Here is a 15,032-nt window from a genome sequence, read left to right as displayed (position 1 = left end):
GGGCGTGTTTCGCCCCCCCCCTCGACAGAATGGCGTTAGAGCGCCATTAGGTTACAACAATACGACAGCCTACCAGCACCCTTATGGCATTGCGGCGCCATTTTTCTAAAGTCACCGTTAATTACGAAAATAATTTACCAACAATGTAGCGTATCGAAGCGAAGTTTCACAATAGTGACATCGCCAGTGAGAATTTTAAACCAAGGCACATCTTATTTTCAGCTTCTTTTACCAAATACCAGCGCGAGCCGAAAATGAATGTTGGCATGGATCAGCAATTATTGGTACGCGAGCGCCTGCGCTCCAAAGCCCACGAGCTTCAAAAGCTTCAAGACAAGGTGCACACAATGACGGAGGCGCTAAATTATCTGATGTTCGCTCGCGAAAAGATCGAAGAGATGCTCGTACGAAAAGCCGAGGCAATCAACGAGCTGACTGCAAGCGTCGGAAAGACCCCTGTGTGAAGTGGTTACACTCCATGAGAAGGAGTTCTACTGGGGCAAGTGATCAGGCTACTACGGCGTGATCCTTCAGGGCAGTGAAGCGGCGGCAAATGGATAATATGAAGAATGCATTCTTTTTTTTCTTCTTTAAGAACTTGAGTTCACTGCCGCCTTTTGAGGTTTTGCTCATTTTGGTGACATAACCTTGCTAATTGCTTCATTTGTTTCCTGCCTTTTCTTGATGTTCCCTTCAATGATGTAGCCCTCTTTGTTGTGCACAACAGTAGCCACGAAAGTCTCAATCTCATAACTTGCGTGTACGCCTCGGTGAAACGATGACGCTTGAATCTGTGGGCGTTACGCACGAATGTGTAAATCATTCCAAGAATCATAAGACCACAGCTTGAGACGTAGGGCTGCGCAGGCTCGTTAACCCACCTCTTAATAATTTCTTACGGGAATGGCTCCTTGGCTCCACTTTCTGAATGCCAATTGTCCAAATACGGTAGCAACTTGTCTTTCCACACATTGGTGATCTCTATCCGATGTCGCTGCTGGCGGAGTGGCTCGTAGAAATTCACGCTTAACGTCGTAGGGAATGCCACCTCCACGTTGATAGCCCCCCTGTATTCTGCTAAGATGTAGTGGTAGAATCACGAGCGGTGTCTCAGACAGCCATAGCTTTGGAAAATTTGCCCATAGGACAACGCCACACACCCTTCGACACAATTCGCAACCATATTGATGCCCATATCGATCACTACATCGTTCACCCTCACGTCGCAAGGTATTTCAGCAGCAACATCAATAAATTTGACAAACAAAGACCCCGACTTAGTCTTCAATATAGTCGTGTGCGATAGCGAAGAGTACTTCTTAAGAGCATCTTCCGCCAGCGCTTCATACATTCTTGCACTACCAAAATGCAGCAATCCACTTGTTTTCGTCTCCAACGAAAATGGCTCTACATGATGGGCTGAGCTATGCGCCCCTCTTGCTTGAGCCATTTTGTATTTTCAATAACCCCCCTCGCTTCTGCCTGTAGTATGTAGACTGCTTCATTCTGCTGAGAAAAAATTAAGGCAAAATAGCAAAGTGAAACAGAGACAATTAAAAAGAGATAATTTGGAGCACCCTTATTTCTCGTGAAGCACCCTTAGCACGACAGCAAAAGGGTCCACATACCGGTGCAGAGCAAGGTCTTTAGATCCAAACGAAACCAGCAAGCCCCACGGGGCATCCTCATTGTTCTTCGCAAGTGAATCCTTCTTTTGCTTAATCGCCGCGTCAGCCTTTTCCAGTAAAGCTTCTGGAATAATAAAAAGTTGATCAATGACCTTGTTCTCGCTGTCTTGATGCGCAACTTCACAAGTAACAGGACGAGCTTGAAAAAACTCGTTTGTCATCCTAACTGGGTATTGGTCGAGTACATTTTAGACCCTCTCCACACTAGGACAAAAGCTAGCCCATTGTGTGATTTGAGTCAAAGTCGTGGTGCTTTTCGAAGACACCATAATTGCAGCAAACTTGGGCTGAGGTGTGATCCGTCCTTATTTCAGTTTCCTTCGGATTTGGGGTTTTGGAGGTGGTAATCGAAGTACTTCTACACACCGAGTATCGGATCAGGTTTCAATTTGCGTTGCGCTTCATCACGTACGATCTTAGCTACCATACGTTTGTGGTTATCGCAGCTCTTCACATCTGACGTAACAGTCTTTGGGGATATTTGTGTGGCCTCCACTTTAGAGTCATCAGCAATTTCTTCAAAAGGATCACCACTTGTTTTTTTTTACCTCGCTCTGGCCACAAGATGGATATTCTAGCGATTCGTGCTCCATTGCCAGATCCTGTCAACGTCCATTTCAGCCAGAAGATCAGCGTAATCTAGCCGGTCAAAAATGTTATCGGAATCGCTTTCAGGATCAATACCAGCTGAGCCAGATTCGAGGGGATTACGTCGTAGCCCCCGTTTGACCAACTTCATTATCAATACATTTCCCACTTGGCCGTATGTTCATAAAATCAACTGTAGAAAGCCCACTCAGCGATTCTACCACGGGTTAGAAAAGCGCATGATCCCTTGCTTATTTTTCAGCATCTGAGAGCACGACCTATCGTATCTTCGGATATGTGAGAATGAGGAGACTAATACAGTTAATGATGGCAATGATTTTGCTGCCAGTGTGTGCGGATCTACAATTAATAATGATGATTTCGATGACGAAAGAGACATTGTCGAAGAGGATCAAGACGGTGATGATGATGAAAGTACTTGTGGTCAAATAATTGAAAAATACGAGCGGGATGAGACGCCGTCGGAGGAGTGTCGTGCAGGACATAGCGCACAGAAGCCGAAAGTGAAACGAGCTCGCGAAAGTATCACGAGCGTCATCGACCCAGTTGTTTGAATGACTATGTGACGAATTTAGTACAGAGTACTGTACGTGTATTGGATAGAACGACCCACCAAAAAATGATGTGACAGTTCCTCGGAATCGACAAGAGGCAAAACGTTCGAAGTACATCAACTTCTGGTGTAATGCTGAACTGAAAGAAATGGCTTTAATAGGAGCTAAAAGAGTTGAGAGAGAATCTAGAAGAGGAAGTTGCCGAGGACGCAAAACTGATCACGACTCGCTGGGTGTATGAAATCTCGGCTGATCGGCAAGGGTTTGTAATTCGTTTATCGCGAATCTCGTAGACCTATCAACGCCCTGGGATTGACTTCTTGGGTACCTTTTCACAAAAAGGGCGTATGTCGTACTTCCGGTTGATGGTAGCCTTTGCGACAGCACTAAGCTTGACACTCTATGGGGTAGATATCAGCACGGTCTACTTGAAAGCAAAGATCAGTATTCCACAGTATGTGAAAGCGATCGAAGGATACCCTTGCGAAATCAATTTCTCTCTGCGTGCCACACGATCAAGCGTGAGGTTTCCACCAACAGAGAGAAAGTGAACAGGCTTGCTGTTCCACCAGCAAATTGCAGCCATATTATTCACATGCTTTGAGCGAGCAAATGTCACTGAGCCACGCGGAGTGTCCTTTGGTCTGTTTTATTCTTAGCCACCACTGCTTTACAAAATCCGCAGCGATTCGTCATAATTGTCCTAATTGTATAGAATCCCATGGCCAACAGTTGTACCGCCAGAACGATAGAGATATAGAACCTTTTAACCACCACGAGTCTCATCGTCTTGTCAGGAGGTTTGTCTTCAAAAACAGCTCGCAAATTCCTCACAACCGCAGCAGGGCCCAACTTCATATCCACAACTCCCGATTCTGCGATGTGTTGCTTTTGCCCGCAGTAAACTTCGAAGCTATCAAACAAGAAGCTGTATAGACAGATTAAATAACCCAGCTAATACAGCAAAGACATTTACAATCTTATCGAATGCAGTAAGCAGAACGCGCGCAGCAAAGCATAAAGAGCTTCGCCTCCCACTTGTGCGGCTTATCTTTCATATACATTCGGGTACTGTTGTAGAACGATCTGGAAGGGAGCATCGCTTCATCAAAAGATAATTCTGCAGGAGTGATGTATGAATTCATGAATGTCTGCTGCAAAACGCTCACTGCAGATCGGATATTCCATGCGCGATCGGTCTTGGCACGGGGGTCTTGGTTGCTGTTGAAGTGTAGATTTCGGCTGATATCGAGAAGCCTGTCGCGAGGCAAAAATTGACCAAAACCCCCTCTTGGAATTGCAACGACATCATCTTGAGCCAATGGTTAGCAAATGTTTCGCGATTAGGCATTACCGTCCGTGCAACGAGAAGTGCTATGTACACACAGAGCTCGTGCGGCAAAATGAGCTTCACCGACAGAAACTTGTCGTACATCCCAGCGAGTCTTCGTCTTCTTATTTGGCGTCACAGGCTTTCCAGACGCCTTAGCCCGTCGTTCCCTGGCTTCTTTCTTGTGAAAATACTCGTCCACTCATTCAAGTCACCTTCTTCAGATTCATCACCAGAGTCCAGCCCTTGGTAGGTGCTGTCATCGTCGCGATGCGCATTTCCCTCGTCAACGCCATCTCCATATAAATCAATCACTGATGCATAATATACAGTCTATGATACAGGTTAGGTGTAACATGTATGCATCATATACAGCAGAAAAACCAACGTACGTTCCTTAGCGGCGTGCCTGGTGTTACTTCCTCCTCAATTCTTGATGAATCTGCTTGCTCTGGTCCATCGTCACCGGACATCGCCGGACTTTGTTTCTTCTTATTACTCGGCGCAGGTTCTTCTCCACTTGTATGAGAAGACAAGGCCCGGCTTATATCGGGTTCTACAAATTTCAGCACAGCAAATACGATGCATTGTAGCATACACAGATTAGCATGAATAGACATAATGTAAAATATTCCTTGTAGCATACCTTCTGGTGACACCAGACTTGGTGCCGCAAGTGTTGGAGGTGGTGGAATTTTGGAAGCGCTTGCAGAAGATGCACTTGTTGCCAGCGCTGTATCATAGTAAAGTAAAATATACAGAATTACACGTACAGATTAATGATAAATTGATGGAGTGTACCTACCTTTCGGCCTTTCATACGCTGCTGACTGGGATGCAGGTGCTCGCACGTGGCGACGTGGCCGTCGCCATTTTAGTAGGAGGCTTAGACCTTCTAGCTGGGGACTTAGACGACGATCTCTTCTTCGTGGACGGCTTGTGCCCAGGCGATTGACGCCCAACAGTTGATGCAAGTTGTGTAGTAGTCGCTTTAGCAGCTGCAGCTGCTGTTGTGGCGCGGACTCGGTCGATAGCTGATTGCTGGCTCACTGCATATGCGATACAAGCCATTAGAGCACAGATAGCATAACAATACACAAGCCACTTACTTTTCAAAGCGTAGTCCATCACGGCTTGCTCACCAAGGACGTAGTCGAGGCCAACAGTGCCATTAGCACTACCACCTGGCAGGATGTACTTCCATCACGTCTCAATATCGCGAGAAGGCGGAGCCTTGGACGTCCACCCCAGTTTCTTAAATTCCGGCCAGATAAGACGGAAGTGCTTTGTCCCACGCTCTTCCTCGGGTACTACCGCTGCGTCTTCACGTGGAGCGCTGCCGCGCGTCCCCACCATCGCTTTTCTTCTCCCCGCGCAAAATCTCAACTGACTGGCCTGGGTGATTTGGCGCGAAAGGCTCCTCCAAAATGCAATATTTAATCTGAATGATCGTTTCAAACTGTCAGATTGCATTCCAAAAATCGAGAACCTGGAGAATGGTACTGTAGCCCCTACCCTATGGAAAAATGCGATCAGTCTTTTTTCCTCCGTTATATAAAAATTTATATACCGAAGGATGTGCAAACGCCAGGGCCATAGTGAAAGCATGCTTATATTTCCTTATGCTGTACATACAGCATAAACCCTCATAACCGGGGCATCTTTCCGACCCCTAACGCAGCTTATACAGCTACCTCTGATTGGATTTCTGAAAATTCACGGTTTCCTGTAGTAGTTTTTGGTTTTTAAATAAATGTACATTTAAAAAGGTACAGAGCTAGGCTTTTGACTATTAATAACCTTTATCCCACCCACCCCCGTCATAAAACCTGGGTTTATAGAATCTGATGGTGCTCACTATAATAGCAACACTATTTGCAAAGGTAAAGTCACTAAAAAAAAGAGCCAAAGTCAACACCAGTTTTTTGTCAGCGAGCATGTAACATGGTCCTGCCAAATACCGGTAGCTAGAGCTACTGTACTCCACATCAACTCGGCCAGCTCTTGTTTACCAGACACGTGGTCCGGCTCACCAGACTCTTTCGCATACGCTGCCACCTCCTCGAGTGTAGCCTGGCCCTGCTCAATGCGCTCACCCAGCGTGCTCTTCCACGAAGCATAACGCTGTTTAACCAGCTCGCCCAGCTCGTTCTTTTCCAGCAGCTTGGCCGCCTGACGCAGACCGCGAGCGAAACAGTCCATGGAGCCGATGTGGGCGATGAAAATGTCCTCGAGGTCCGTGGACTCGCGACGCACCTTGGCGTCGAAGTTGAGGCCCCCGGGTGCGAGGCCGCCGATCTCGACGATCTTCTTCATGACGAGCACAGCCTTCTTCTCGTCCATGAGGAACTGGTCGGTGTCCCATCCCACAAGCGGGTCGCCCGTGTTGCAGTCCACAGAGCCCAACATCTTGTAGCTGGCGGCGTAGTAGATGTCGTGCTCGTAGTCATGACCCGCGAGTGTCGTGTGGTTTGGCTCGATGTTGAGCTTGAAGTCGTTCTGGAGTCCATAGGTGTGCAAGAAGGCCACGACTGTCGCCGCATCGTAGTCGTACTGATGCTTCATGGGCTCACGAGGCTTGGGCTCCACCAAGAACTGGAAGGTAGCACCCAGCTCTTTCTTGTAGGCCACTACCAACTTGAAGAACGCCGCCATGTGGTCCAGCTCCGTCTTCATGTCCGTATTGAGGATGCTCTGGAACCCTTCGCGGCCTCCCCAAAAGACAAAGTTCTGTCCACCCAACTTGAGTGTGATCTCCATCGCCTTCTTCACCCGTGCCGCCGCATGGGCAAACACCTTCATGTCGGGGTTGGTGCTGGCGCCATTCATGAAGCGGCGATGACCAAATAGATTGGTGGTTCCCCACAGACACCTGACGCCCGTCTGGTTCTGCTTGTCTAGCAGGTAGTCCGAGATCTCGTCCAGTAGGCTTTGAGATTCCTCCAGGTTTGCGCCCTCAGAGATCAGATCCACGTCGTGGAACGTGTAGTACTTGACACCCAACTTGGTGAACGTCTCGAAGGCCGCATCAGCCTTGCACTTGGCAGCCTCTAGAAGTCGCTCGCGGGACGAAATGTTCGCTCTCTCCAGCGACTCATTCCAGAGGCGGTTCGTGTACGTCTCGCCACCGAACGGGTCGGAGCCCGAGTTGCCGAAGGTGTGCCAGTAGCAGACGGCAAAGCGGCACCATTCCTCCATAGTCTTGCCCATGATCACCTCGGACGCATTGTACTCGCGATACGCAAGGACGCTCTTGGCATTCTGTCCCTCGAACGTGATCTTGGGCACGTTGGGGAAGTATTCCTTCACTTGGTGTTGCATTATCTTCTTCTTTGGGGGTTGGAGTCAGTCGGTAGGAAGTGGAACGTGGTTTGTCGACACTTGCGCTGCTTGGTCAGTTGCTCGAAGAAGCGCTTGTGCTGTGCTAAACGAATTCGCGAATGAGAAGTAGCTTCCAACTTCAAGGTCTCCAACGAAAACCGGTATTTAACCGATTTAAGCCTGTCAGATGGTCAAACATTTTGAAAGACTCAGGACTGTATCAACACTTGCTCTAGTGATCCTGGTACATGTAGCATACAGGCTGTACTACATTATTTTACAGTGTACACAGCCTTAATTTAAGTACGATCTGCTGAACGGAAGGATAGAACTTGCGCTGCCGTGATTGTTGTGGACCAAGTGCTTCCCTTTGGCGCCATGCCGGAGTTGTTGAGATTGCAATGACGAGCAAATGATGTCGGCGAGCATTGATCTTGTGATGCCTTCTCCGGATAGGGGGGGGGTTAAAAATTCCATTAGTTTCAAAATGTTCGTTGGAAGTCTTCGCTATTGAAAACACTACTCGCTGGCGCTCCACAATGACACATATAAAACAGGTTCCTGCGTAACTTCTAGGCAGCAACTTAGGACACTACGGGGTAATCTTTCTCTGATACTCGAGGAATCTAGATACGTCGTGGTGGACGGAATGCAATGACGAGCAAATGATTATTGAACCACGTCAGCTACAGATAAATCAACGTCAGTATTATTGACTCAATACCAGTAACACCGCGGTGACGTTGATTTGTCTAACGCTGCACATGTATCTGTCGAAAATGGTATTAAGAGGGGTAAAAGCACACCTGTAATTTACCAGAAGTGGTATTAATAAAGTACAGGTAATTATTAGTGGTTGCAAAAAGCACTTTTTCTAACGATATTAACCCTTTCGTGGCCTCCTAAGTTGCGACCTCTTTATAATAGGGCACGTAATTTTTAAAAATCGAGCATGGCGTGGCGTCGATCTGTCTCGCCTCGCTTCAGGCTCCTGTCGCTATGTGCGGTGACAAGCGGGTCGACTTTGGCGTCCAGGTCAATAACCCTGTGCTCTGAAGTCGATGCGAGTCCTTCTGTTAATGCGCATTCTTACAGCGACGGCCACCAACGCCGTTCTCCTCGAATGATCATCGGAAACCCAGGTAGGATAGTATTGTGTACCAGTGAATGTATTGTTCCGGTAACAGATGATAACGCTGCCAATGCTGCCAGATGTGTTCGCTCGCAAAATGAAAAGGTTCACGCAGGATGGAGCGGGCCAGTTGCTGGTGATCGCCGACTTCGACCGAACATTGACACCATATTACAAGCAACGTAGGGATCCCAAGACTCCACTAGAGCAGGAAAGCAGCAGCCACGGACTGCTCATGACCAGCAGTGTGCTGCAGCCACAGGTGTGTGCAGGGGAGCAAGAACTCTTTGCAAAGTTCTACCCAGTGGAGATGTCACCGACACTGTCTGCTGCAGAGAAGCTGCCGTTCATGGAGCAATGGTGGAACAGTGCACACGCGCTGCTGGTTGAGTACAAGTTGACGAAGAAGCAGGTGGATCAAGCCGTTGCTCTCGGCTCGTTAAGCTTCCGTCAAGGCTTCCACCCACTTTTCAAGCTGCTGAATGACCTGCAAGTGCCTACGCTCGTTTTCTCGGCTGGACTCTATGACGTCATTCACGCTGCACTAGAACAGGAATTTGCTGCTGAGTGTAAGCGGAGTGGAGGAGCACAGTCGAGGAACCAGACATTTACGCCAAGCAACGTGCGCGTGGTGTCCAACATGATGCGGTTTGACGCCGGGGGAGTCATCGAAGGCTTCGAGGGAAAGCTCATCCACTCGCTGAACAAAACTGCGCGCGTGCTGGTCGACTCGCCATTCTGGAAGGAACGTCAGCTGGGAAAGCGTCGCAATGTGTTGCTGCTTGGAGACTCCCAGGGCGACGCTCGAATGGCCGAAGGTTTGAGCACAAATGAAATCATCCGCGTCGGCTTCCTGAACGTGCACGTGGATGAGAAACTGGACGAATATCTCGACCTATATGACGTTGTCTTCACTCACGATGCGAGTCTCGTCCCCGTGCAGAAGTTGGTCGAACAGATCACGGCTTACGATAAAGATTAACAAGTGGTAAATGCTGCAATGCTGTTGCTGAGCATTGTTGGAGCTAGGCAAGGGTTTAATAAATTCTGTCAACCCTTAAGTAGATGTCATATGACACATTCAGTCCCCCATTTGAGTGACAGTCAACCCGAAGATTCCCTCAAAGATCAATACAGTACCCCTAGGTGACGATGTCGGCTAATCTCGAGGCTCTCGACAAGGAAGCGCAGGTGCTTCGCGCCGCCGTTGATGGCAAGCAAGTGGACGAGGCCACTAAGCTCCTCGCACAGCTCAAGGTGCTCTACCGCAGATAATGTCCTCCCAATCTCAAACTAATGCGACGTTCTTTTTTCGACGTTCAGACGGCACTAACGACGTTACCAGCGCTACCTCCCTGCGGCGTTGACTCTCCAACTGCTAAGCAGGAGCTCCAGCTTGCGCGTACGTGGTTTACAAGCCTGCAACTACTGCTGTTCGAGTGTATTGTGCTGATCTGCTCTCCCTGTAGGTCACGTTTTGGAGAGCGCCACTTTGCTGAGCATCCTCCGCGAGGACATGACAGCCTTCGAGCGTAGTATGATCCAGCTCAAGGTCTACTTTAACAGCGGACTGGAGCCGTCGCCTCTGCACTATCCGATCCTGGGCACGAGGCTGCTGCAGTTGCTAGTGGAGAACCGCATGGCCGAGTTCCACAACGAGCTGGAGCTGCTCCCCGAGCAGAGTCGCCAGGACCCGAACATCGCCTTCGCCGTAAAGCTGGAGCAATATCTGATGGAAGGAACGTACAACAAGGTGCTGGAGTCGCGCACCAATGTGCCCAACGCGTACTTCCCCTTCTTCCTCTCACATTTGCTGCAGACGGTGCGTGAGAACATCGCCGACTGCGCGGAGGTGGCCTACCAGTGTCTCTCACTCACAGACGCGCAGAAGATGCTCATCTTCGACTCGGCTGCTGAGTTGAGCGCGTACATTAAGGAGGAGAAGACCGAGTGGGTCGTACGCGAAGGTCGCGTGTGGTTCAAGGCACCAGAGAAATCTCTCGGCGCCTCGGACATTCCTTCGTTGAGACTAGTGGGCGAGACGCTTGCGTACGCGACGGAACTGGACCGTATCGTATAAAGAAGCACAGAGCACGGCAACAACAAGTGTGTCCCTCCTCTGCCTACTTACCAGCCGTGTCCAAAGCCGCAAACACCGGCGTCAATTACTCACAAGACTTTGATTCATTTTCATTTTGTACTTGTTCACTTTTGGTGACGCAGCTCTCCCGCCACTGCTGCTAGTGATAGATATACTGCTTGACGACTTTCGTCTCTCGGCGCTTCTTGGCAGCAGGCGCCCCCAGCACCTTGTCCAGCCACACTTGCGTCTTGCTTGGGAGCGTCGACCGCGATTCCCACACGGCGCTCTCCTGGTTGATCCACTGGATCATGTACAGCACTTCTCTCTGTTGCGTCGTCACGTTGATCACCTCTCGGCGTTCATGCGCCACCTTGATCTGGTACTGACACGCTCGCTTGGCACGTTCGCGCTCTCGGAACATCTCAATGAGGCGCTGCGGGATGTTCTCCTCCGGCTCCCACGTGAGCTCGTTGTAGCCATCCCACTTGACGAGGTACAGATCCATCTCCTTCTGCTGACGTCGTCCCGCCGACATGATGGATCGTCCTTCCTTGACGCATAAAATTGCCTCGACGATATACACGTCTTCCTCGTTCAGGTCGAACATGCCATTCTCGTCGTCAGTGGACGAGTCCTGACCCTTGGTCTCTTCTTCTTCTTCTTCTTCTTCTTCTTGCTCCTCTCCTTCTTCCTCCTCCTCGCTATCATCCAACTCGATCGCAGAGACCGAAGAAGAGCCAGGCGCGCCTTTCTTCTCGTAGGATAAATACTTGGGGTCCGTCTTCCCTGAGACCACATCGTCTGCCCGGATCTTCGCTACTACTGCAGCTAGCTGGTCCTTGGAGGAAAGTTGCGTCGTATCCGCCGCAGTCTTCTCTTGCTTGACTGCTTCCTGCTTCTGCTTCTTCGACGTCCTGCGCTTCTTGAGCCTTTCCGGCGGTGGACTGTTCTCCAACTCGGGCATAAATTCTGCTTCATCTGAATCGGAGTATCCTCCTTTGTACTCCGCCTCCTCTTCCTCGTCTCCAGACTCGTAGACAACCTCATCTTCATCCACGAACGACTCCTGTCTGCTCCGTCTCCGCTCTCTCGCCAACGCCTTCCGCTTGCTGCTCTTCTCCGCTCGCAGCGCATCATCCAACGACTCCGGCGAGCGTTTGCGACTCAGTTTTGGTTTGTTCTGCTTGCCCGACGCTGCTTCAAGTTGCAGTTTGGTCAGCAACTCCATCAAGTTCGCAGAGGTGGCAGAGTTCTTACCCTTGTCCAGCTCCATCCACATGGCTATCGCCCTGTACTTATTGGTGCCCACCTCCACGTTCTGACACATCGGCAGCTTGCGGAGCCTTTTGAGCACAGATTTGTCGTATGAGCTCAGCTGCTCCTCCGATTTCACCTCTGCAACGTCGCTCTCTGTCTTTGAACGGATCGATTTCTTGCTGGAGGCTTTCTTGGTCGTTTTGACCTTTTCGGAGCTCTTTGCACTGCGTGGAGACGCGCTCGAGCTGCGGCTTTTGCTCTTCTTTGTTGTTTTAGTCGTTGATCTTTTCTCGGGCTCTTTTTCTTTGAGTTTCTTCTTCGTTTTGGTGGCAGAATTCTTGCTTTTGCTCTTGCTTTTCTCCTTACGACGTTGCAGCATCGTTTTGCGCTTCTCGAACACCTCAGTGATCTGCACCCACGTCGTGGCGACCGACTGCGTCTCGGTCTGCAGTTTGAGCGCATCCGGGAGCGGTGGCGCGTCCGGCAGCAGCTTGGATAGAACGTGGTCCATGCCCAAGTGCAACTTGCCGAACAGCTCCAGGTTCTTCGGACTCTTCGGGCTCTTGGGACGCGCCGACGCGTCCTGCGTCATGGAGATGCGATGGATCAACGTCTCAGCTGGCAGGAAATGGGGCTCAAAGGGTCTGAAATGCTGCAGGCTGCGGTGGCGCGACGCTCGCTCTTCCTTAATGATTGGGCCGATGTATGGGAGGCTAAACGGTATCAATTTGACTACCGTGATCGTCACTTTAAATACGAATGAAAATGCTAAAGAGCTCCGTTATCATAAAACTTTTTTTTAAGTTTAGGGGAGACCGACGTTGTCGAGGGTTAGCCTGGTTTACGCCTTGCTTGTGTGAATATTGCAGATGAGGCCCTCGCTGCTGAAGGAGAAGGTCGACTTGACCGAGATGGGGATGTAAAAGATCTTGACTACACCACGAACGATCACGTGCTCATCGTCGCCGTCCTCGATGGCCGGCGGCTCCCACTTAGTCTTCTCCAGGTACTGTTGGAATTGCTCTTTGCCCTGGTAGCAACCGTCACGTTGGCTGTAGAACTGGATGCCATCGCTCACAAGTTGCAGAGTCTCCTTAGTGCGCTTTTCGAGACGCAGCGCGACATACTTTTTCACAGTGTCCACGTGCTCCTGCGTGACGGTCGAGGCAACACCCATGTTTTTTAGTAGAGCTGTTGTGTCTGATGAAGCGAATTAAAAAGTGAACCGCGTGAAGCCCGCGGCGGACCAAATTCGCAGTGGTCCTCTCCTGGTTGGACTTGAGCGGGCCCCGGAAGAGGGCAGCGCTCACTTCGGAGCCTTTTGTTGGTTTAACGCGTGTGGGTGCTCATGTCAACCAGCGGATCACTGATTACTGTATTTTGTCGACCACTTCAACACGTTTTGCCAGGCTAGATGCAGGGCTCTTGATAATGGCATTAATCGCAATTCAAATTTCGAGGCTCCCATTCATTACGCATTTGAATCTGAGAAACCCGTCCATGCATAATGACCATTAACGTTAATTGAAACCACATACATGTATGTGATGGATGGCCTATACTCACAAAAACTATAATACAGTGCTGGCGGTTAGTAAACTGCCACCCTTGTTTTCTGACAGATTTTATCCGATAGGAGGCTTTATTGTACATGGATTTGACTAATGAAAAGCGCGCAGTAAACCGAAGCGGACGCCACTCGACGCAGGTCAATCGGCCAAGTAGGCTTGCTGCAATCGTGAAAAAGGTGAAGTTGAAGTTGGCCTCGTTGGCGGTTACTATACTGCCAATTCGACTAAAGGGATATCTACAGCTAGTTAGACGCTAGTATTCGGTTCAGTACTTCGTCTTAGCACCGTGACGCTCTAGCGTAGCGATGCAGCGCCTCGGCATCGACTGAATCAGCTTTTTAATGAGTTCGTGTCCGATCGTCGCCCAAGATGCCTGAATTGTTTTAATGAGGTCTTCTCTCGTCTGAAACTGCCGTCCTTGAGCGTAGACGGCACGCGCGAGTACTCCCCACATGTTTTCGATGGGATTAAGATCCGGTGACTTGGCTGGCCAGTCCATCACATTGACCTTTTCCTCCTTCAATAACGCCTTCGTGGCGGAGGAGGAGTGAATGGACGCGTTGTCCTGCTGAAAAATGCAGTCCCGACCGTACACTCGGTCAATGAAAGGCAGCAAATGTTCAGAGAGCGTGTAAATGTACCGCTCGCTGTTTTGATTGCCCTCCAAAATCACCAGTTCAGACTTACCACTAGCACAAAATGCAGCCCAGACCATGACACTCCCACCACCACTTTGGCGAGTAGAGTAGACTTCAGGCTCGCGGCGTAAATCGTGCCAATAGTACTGCATACAATCCGGTCCATCGAGATTGAACTTCTTTTCATCTGAAAAGACGCAGGCTCCCCATTTTTCCTCACTCCATGTCACCTTGTCACGAGCCCATTTGAGACGAGCCTCCTTGTGCTTCTTTGTTAGCACGGGGGAAGCTTTACGCTTTTCATATTTCATGTTAGGGTCGGCTTGTAGGATTTCACGGATCCTCCGTGTACTTACCGGTAGCTCTAAGGCCATTTTGAGCTCCGCAGAGCTCAGCTTGCCTTTCGAAGCTTCACGGAGCAGTCGGCGGTGAGCTGTCGGTGTCAACTTCTTGGGTTGTCCGGGTCTTTTAGATTTCGTGTAGCCTTTTGGATCGGTTAGGAGTGCGTGTACAACTGGTCGAGAGCGACGTACGCGCTGCGCTATTGCTCGCTCGCTTAGCCCTGCCTCGCGAAATACTATTATACGATGCTGCTCTTCTTGGGTGAGCTTGGTTCCTCTAGGCATGCTAGTAGTATCTTTACATGCACAAACGTATGTTAGTACACTTGTATGGTGCTGGGCATCGTTATATTAGAAGAACACGCCAAAACAACGCGTCCTTAGCTGCAAAGTACGCACCGGCAGTATACTAACCGCCAGCCTCCTCAAGCAAGGGAGGCGTTTTTTTTCTGTGGTGAGGGGAGGAAATGGCCGATTTACCTGAATCGAGTGGCGTCCGCTTCGGTTT

At 49.7% G+C, this 15,032-nt stretch overlaps 5 protein-coding genes across 5 annotated transcripts; 2 read left to right on the top strand and 3 right to left on the bottom strand.

Moving 5' to 3' along the window:
- Positions 1-6,092: 6,092 nt before the first annotated feature.
- Positions 6,093-7,502, bottom strand: PITG_07905 (xylose isomerase 1; the record flags this gene model as incomplete). The annotated part of the gene is made up of 1 exon (XM_002904072.1): positions 6,093-7,502. The coding sequence occupies one exon, from the start codon at positions 7,500-7,502 to the stop codon at positions 6,093-6,095; it is 1,410 nt and encodes a 469-aa protein (XP_002904118.1).
- Positions 7,503-8,428: 926 nt separating this feature from the next.
- On the top strand, positions 8,429-9,616 carry PITG_07904 (pyrimidine 5'-nucleotidase (UMPH-1)-like protein; the record flags this gene model as incomplete). Its single annotated transcript, XM_002904071.1, has 2 exons — positions 8,429-8,644; positions 8,715-9,616. 2 exons carry the CDS (start codon positions 8,455-8,457, stop codon positions 9,614-9,616), a joined length of 1,092 nt encoding a protein of 363 aa, XP_002904117.1.
- A 155-nt stretch (positions 9,617-9,771) lies between these two features.
- On the top strand, positions 9,772-11,217 carry PITG_07903 (26S proteasome non-ATPase regulatory subunit, putative; the record flags this gene model as incomplete). The annotated part of the gene is made up of 3 exons (XM_002904070.1): positions 9,772-9,891; positions 9,958-10,036; positions 10,104-11,217. 3 exons carry the CDS (start codon positions 9,787-9,789, stop codon positions 10,712-10,714), a joined length of 795 nt encoding a protein of 264 aa, XP_002904116.1.
- Positions 10,875-12,566, bottom strand: PITG_07902 (chromodomain protein, putative; the record flags this gene model as incomplete). The annotated part of the gene is made up of 1 exon (XM_002904069.1): positions 10,875-12,566. The coding sequence occupies one exon, from the start codon at positions 12,564-12,566 to the stop codon at positions 10,875-10,877; it is 1,692 nt and encodes a 563-aa protein (XP_002904115.1).
- A 218-nt stretch (positions 12,567-12,784) lies between these two features.
- On the bottom strand, positions 12,785-13,424 carry PITG_07901 (uncharacterized protein; the record flags this gene model as incomplete). The annotated part of the gene is made up of 1 exon (XM_002904068.1): positions 12,785-13,424. One exon carries the CDS (start codon positions 13,149-13,151, stop codon positions 12,816-12,818), a length of 336 nt encoding a protein of 111 aa, XP_002904114.1.
- Between the last annotated feature and the right edge of the window lie 1,608 nt (positions 13,425-15,032).

Source organism: Phytophthora infestans, genomic scaffold (assembly GCF_000142945.1).
Source record: "Phytophthora infestans T30-4 supercont1.12 genomic scaffold, whole genome shotgun sequence".
NCBI classification, from domain to species: Eukaryota; Oomycota; class Peronosporomycetes; order Peronosporales; family Peronosporaceae; genus Phytophthora; species Phytophthora infestans.
Note: the sequence above shows the minus strand (reverse complement) of the source record. Positions and strands in the feature narration are given on the sequence as shown.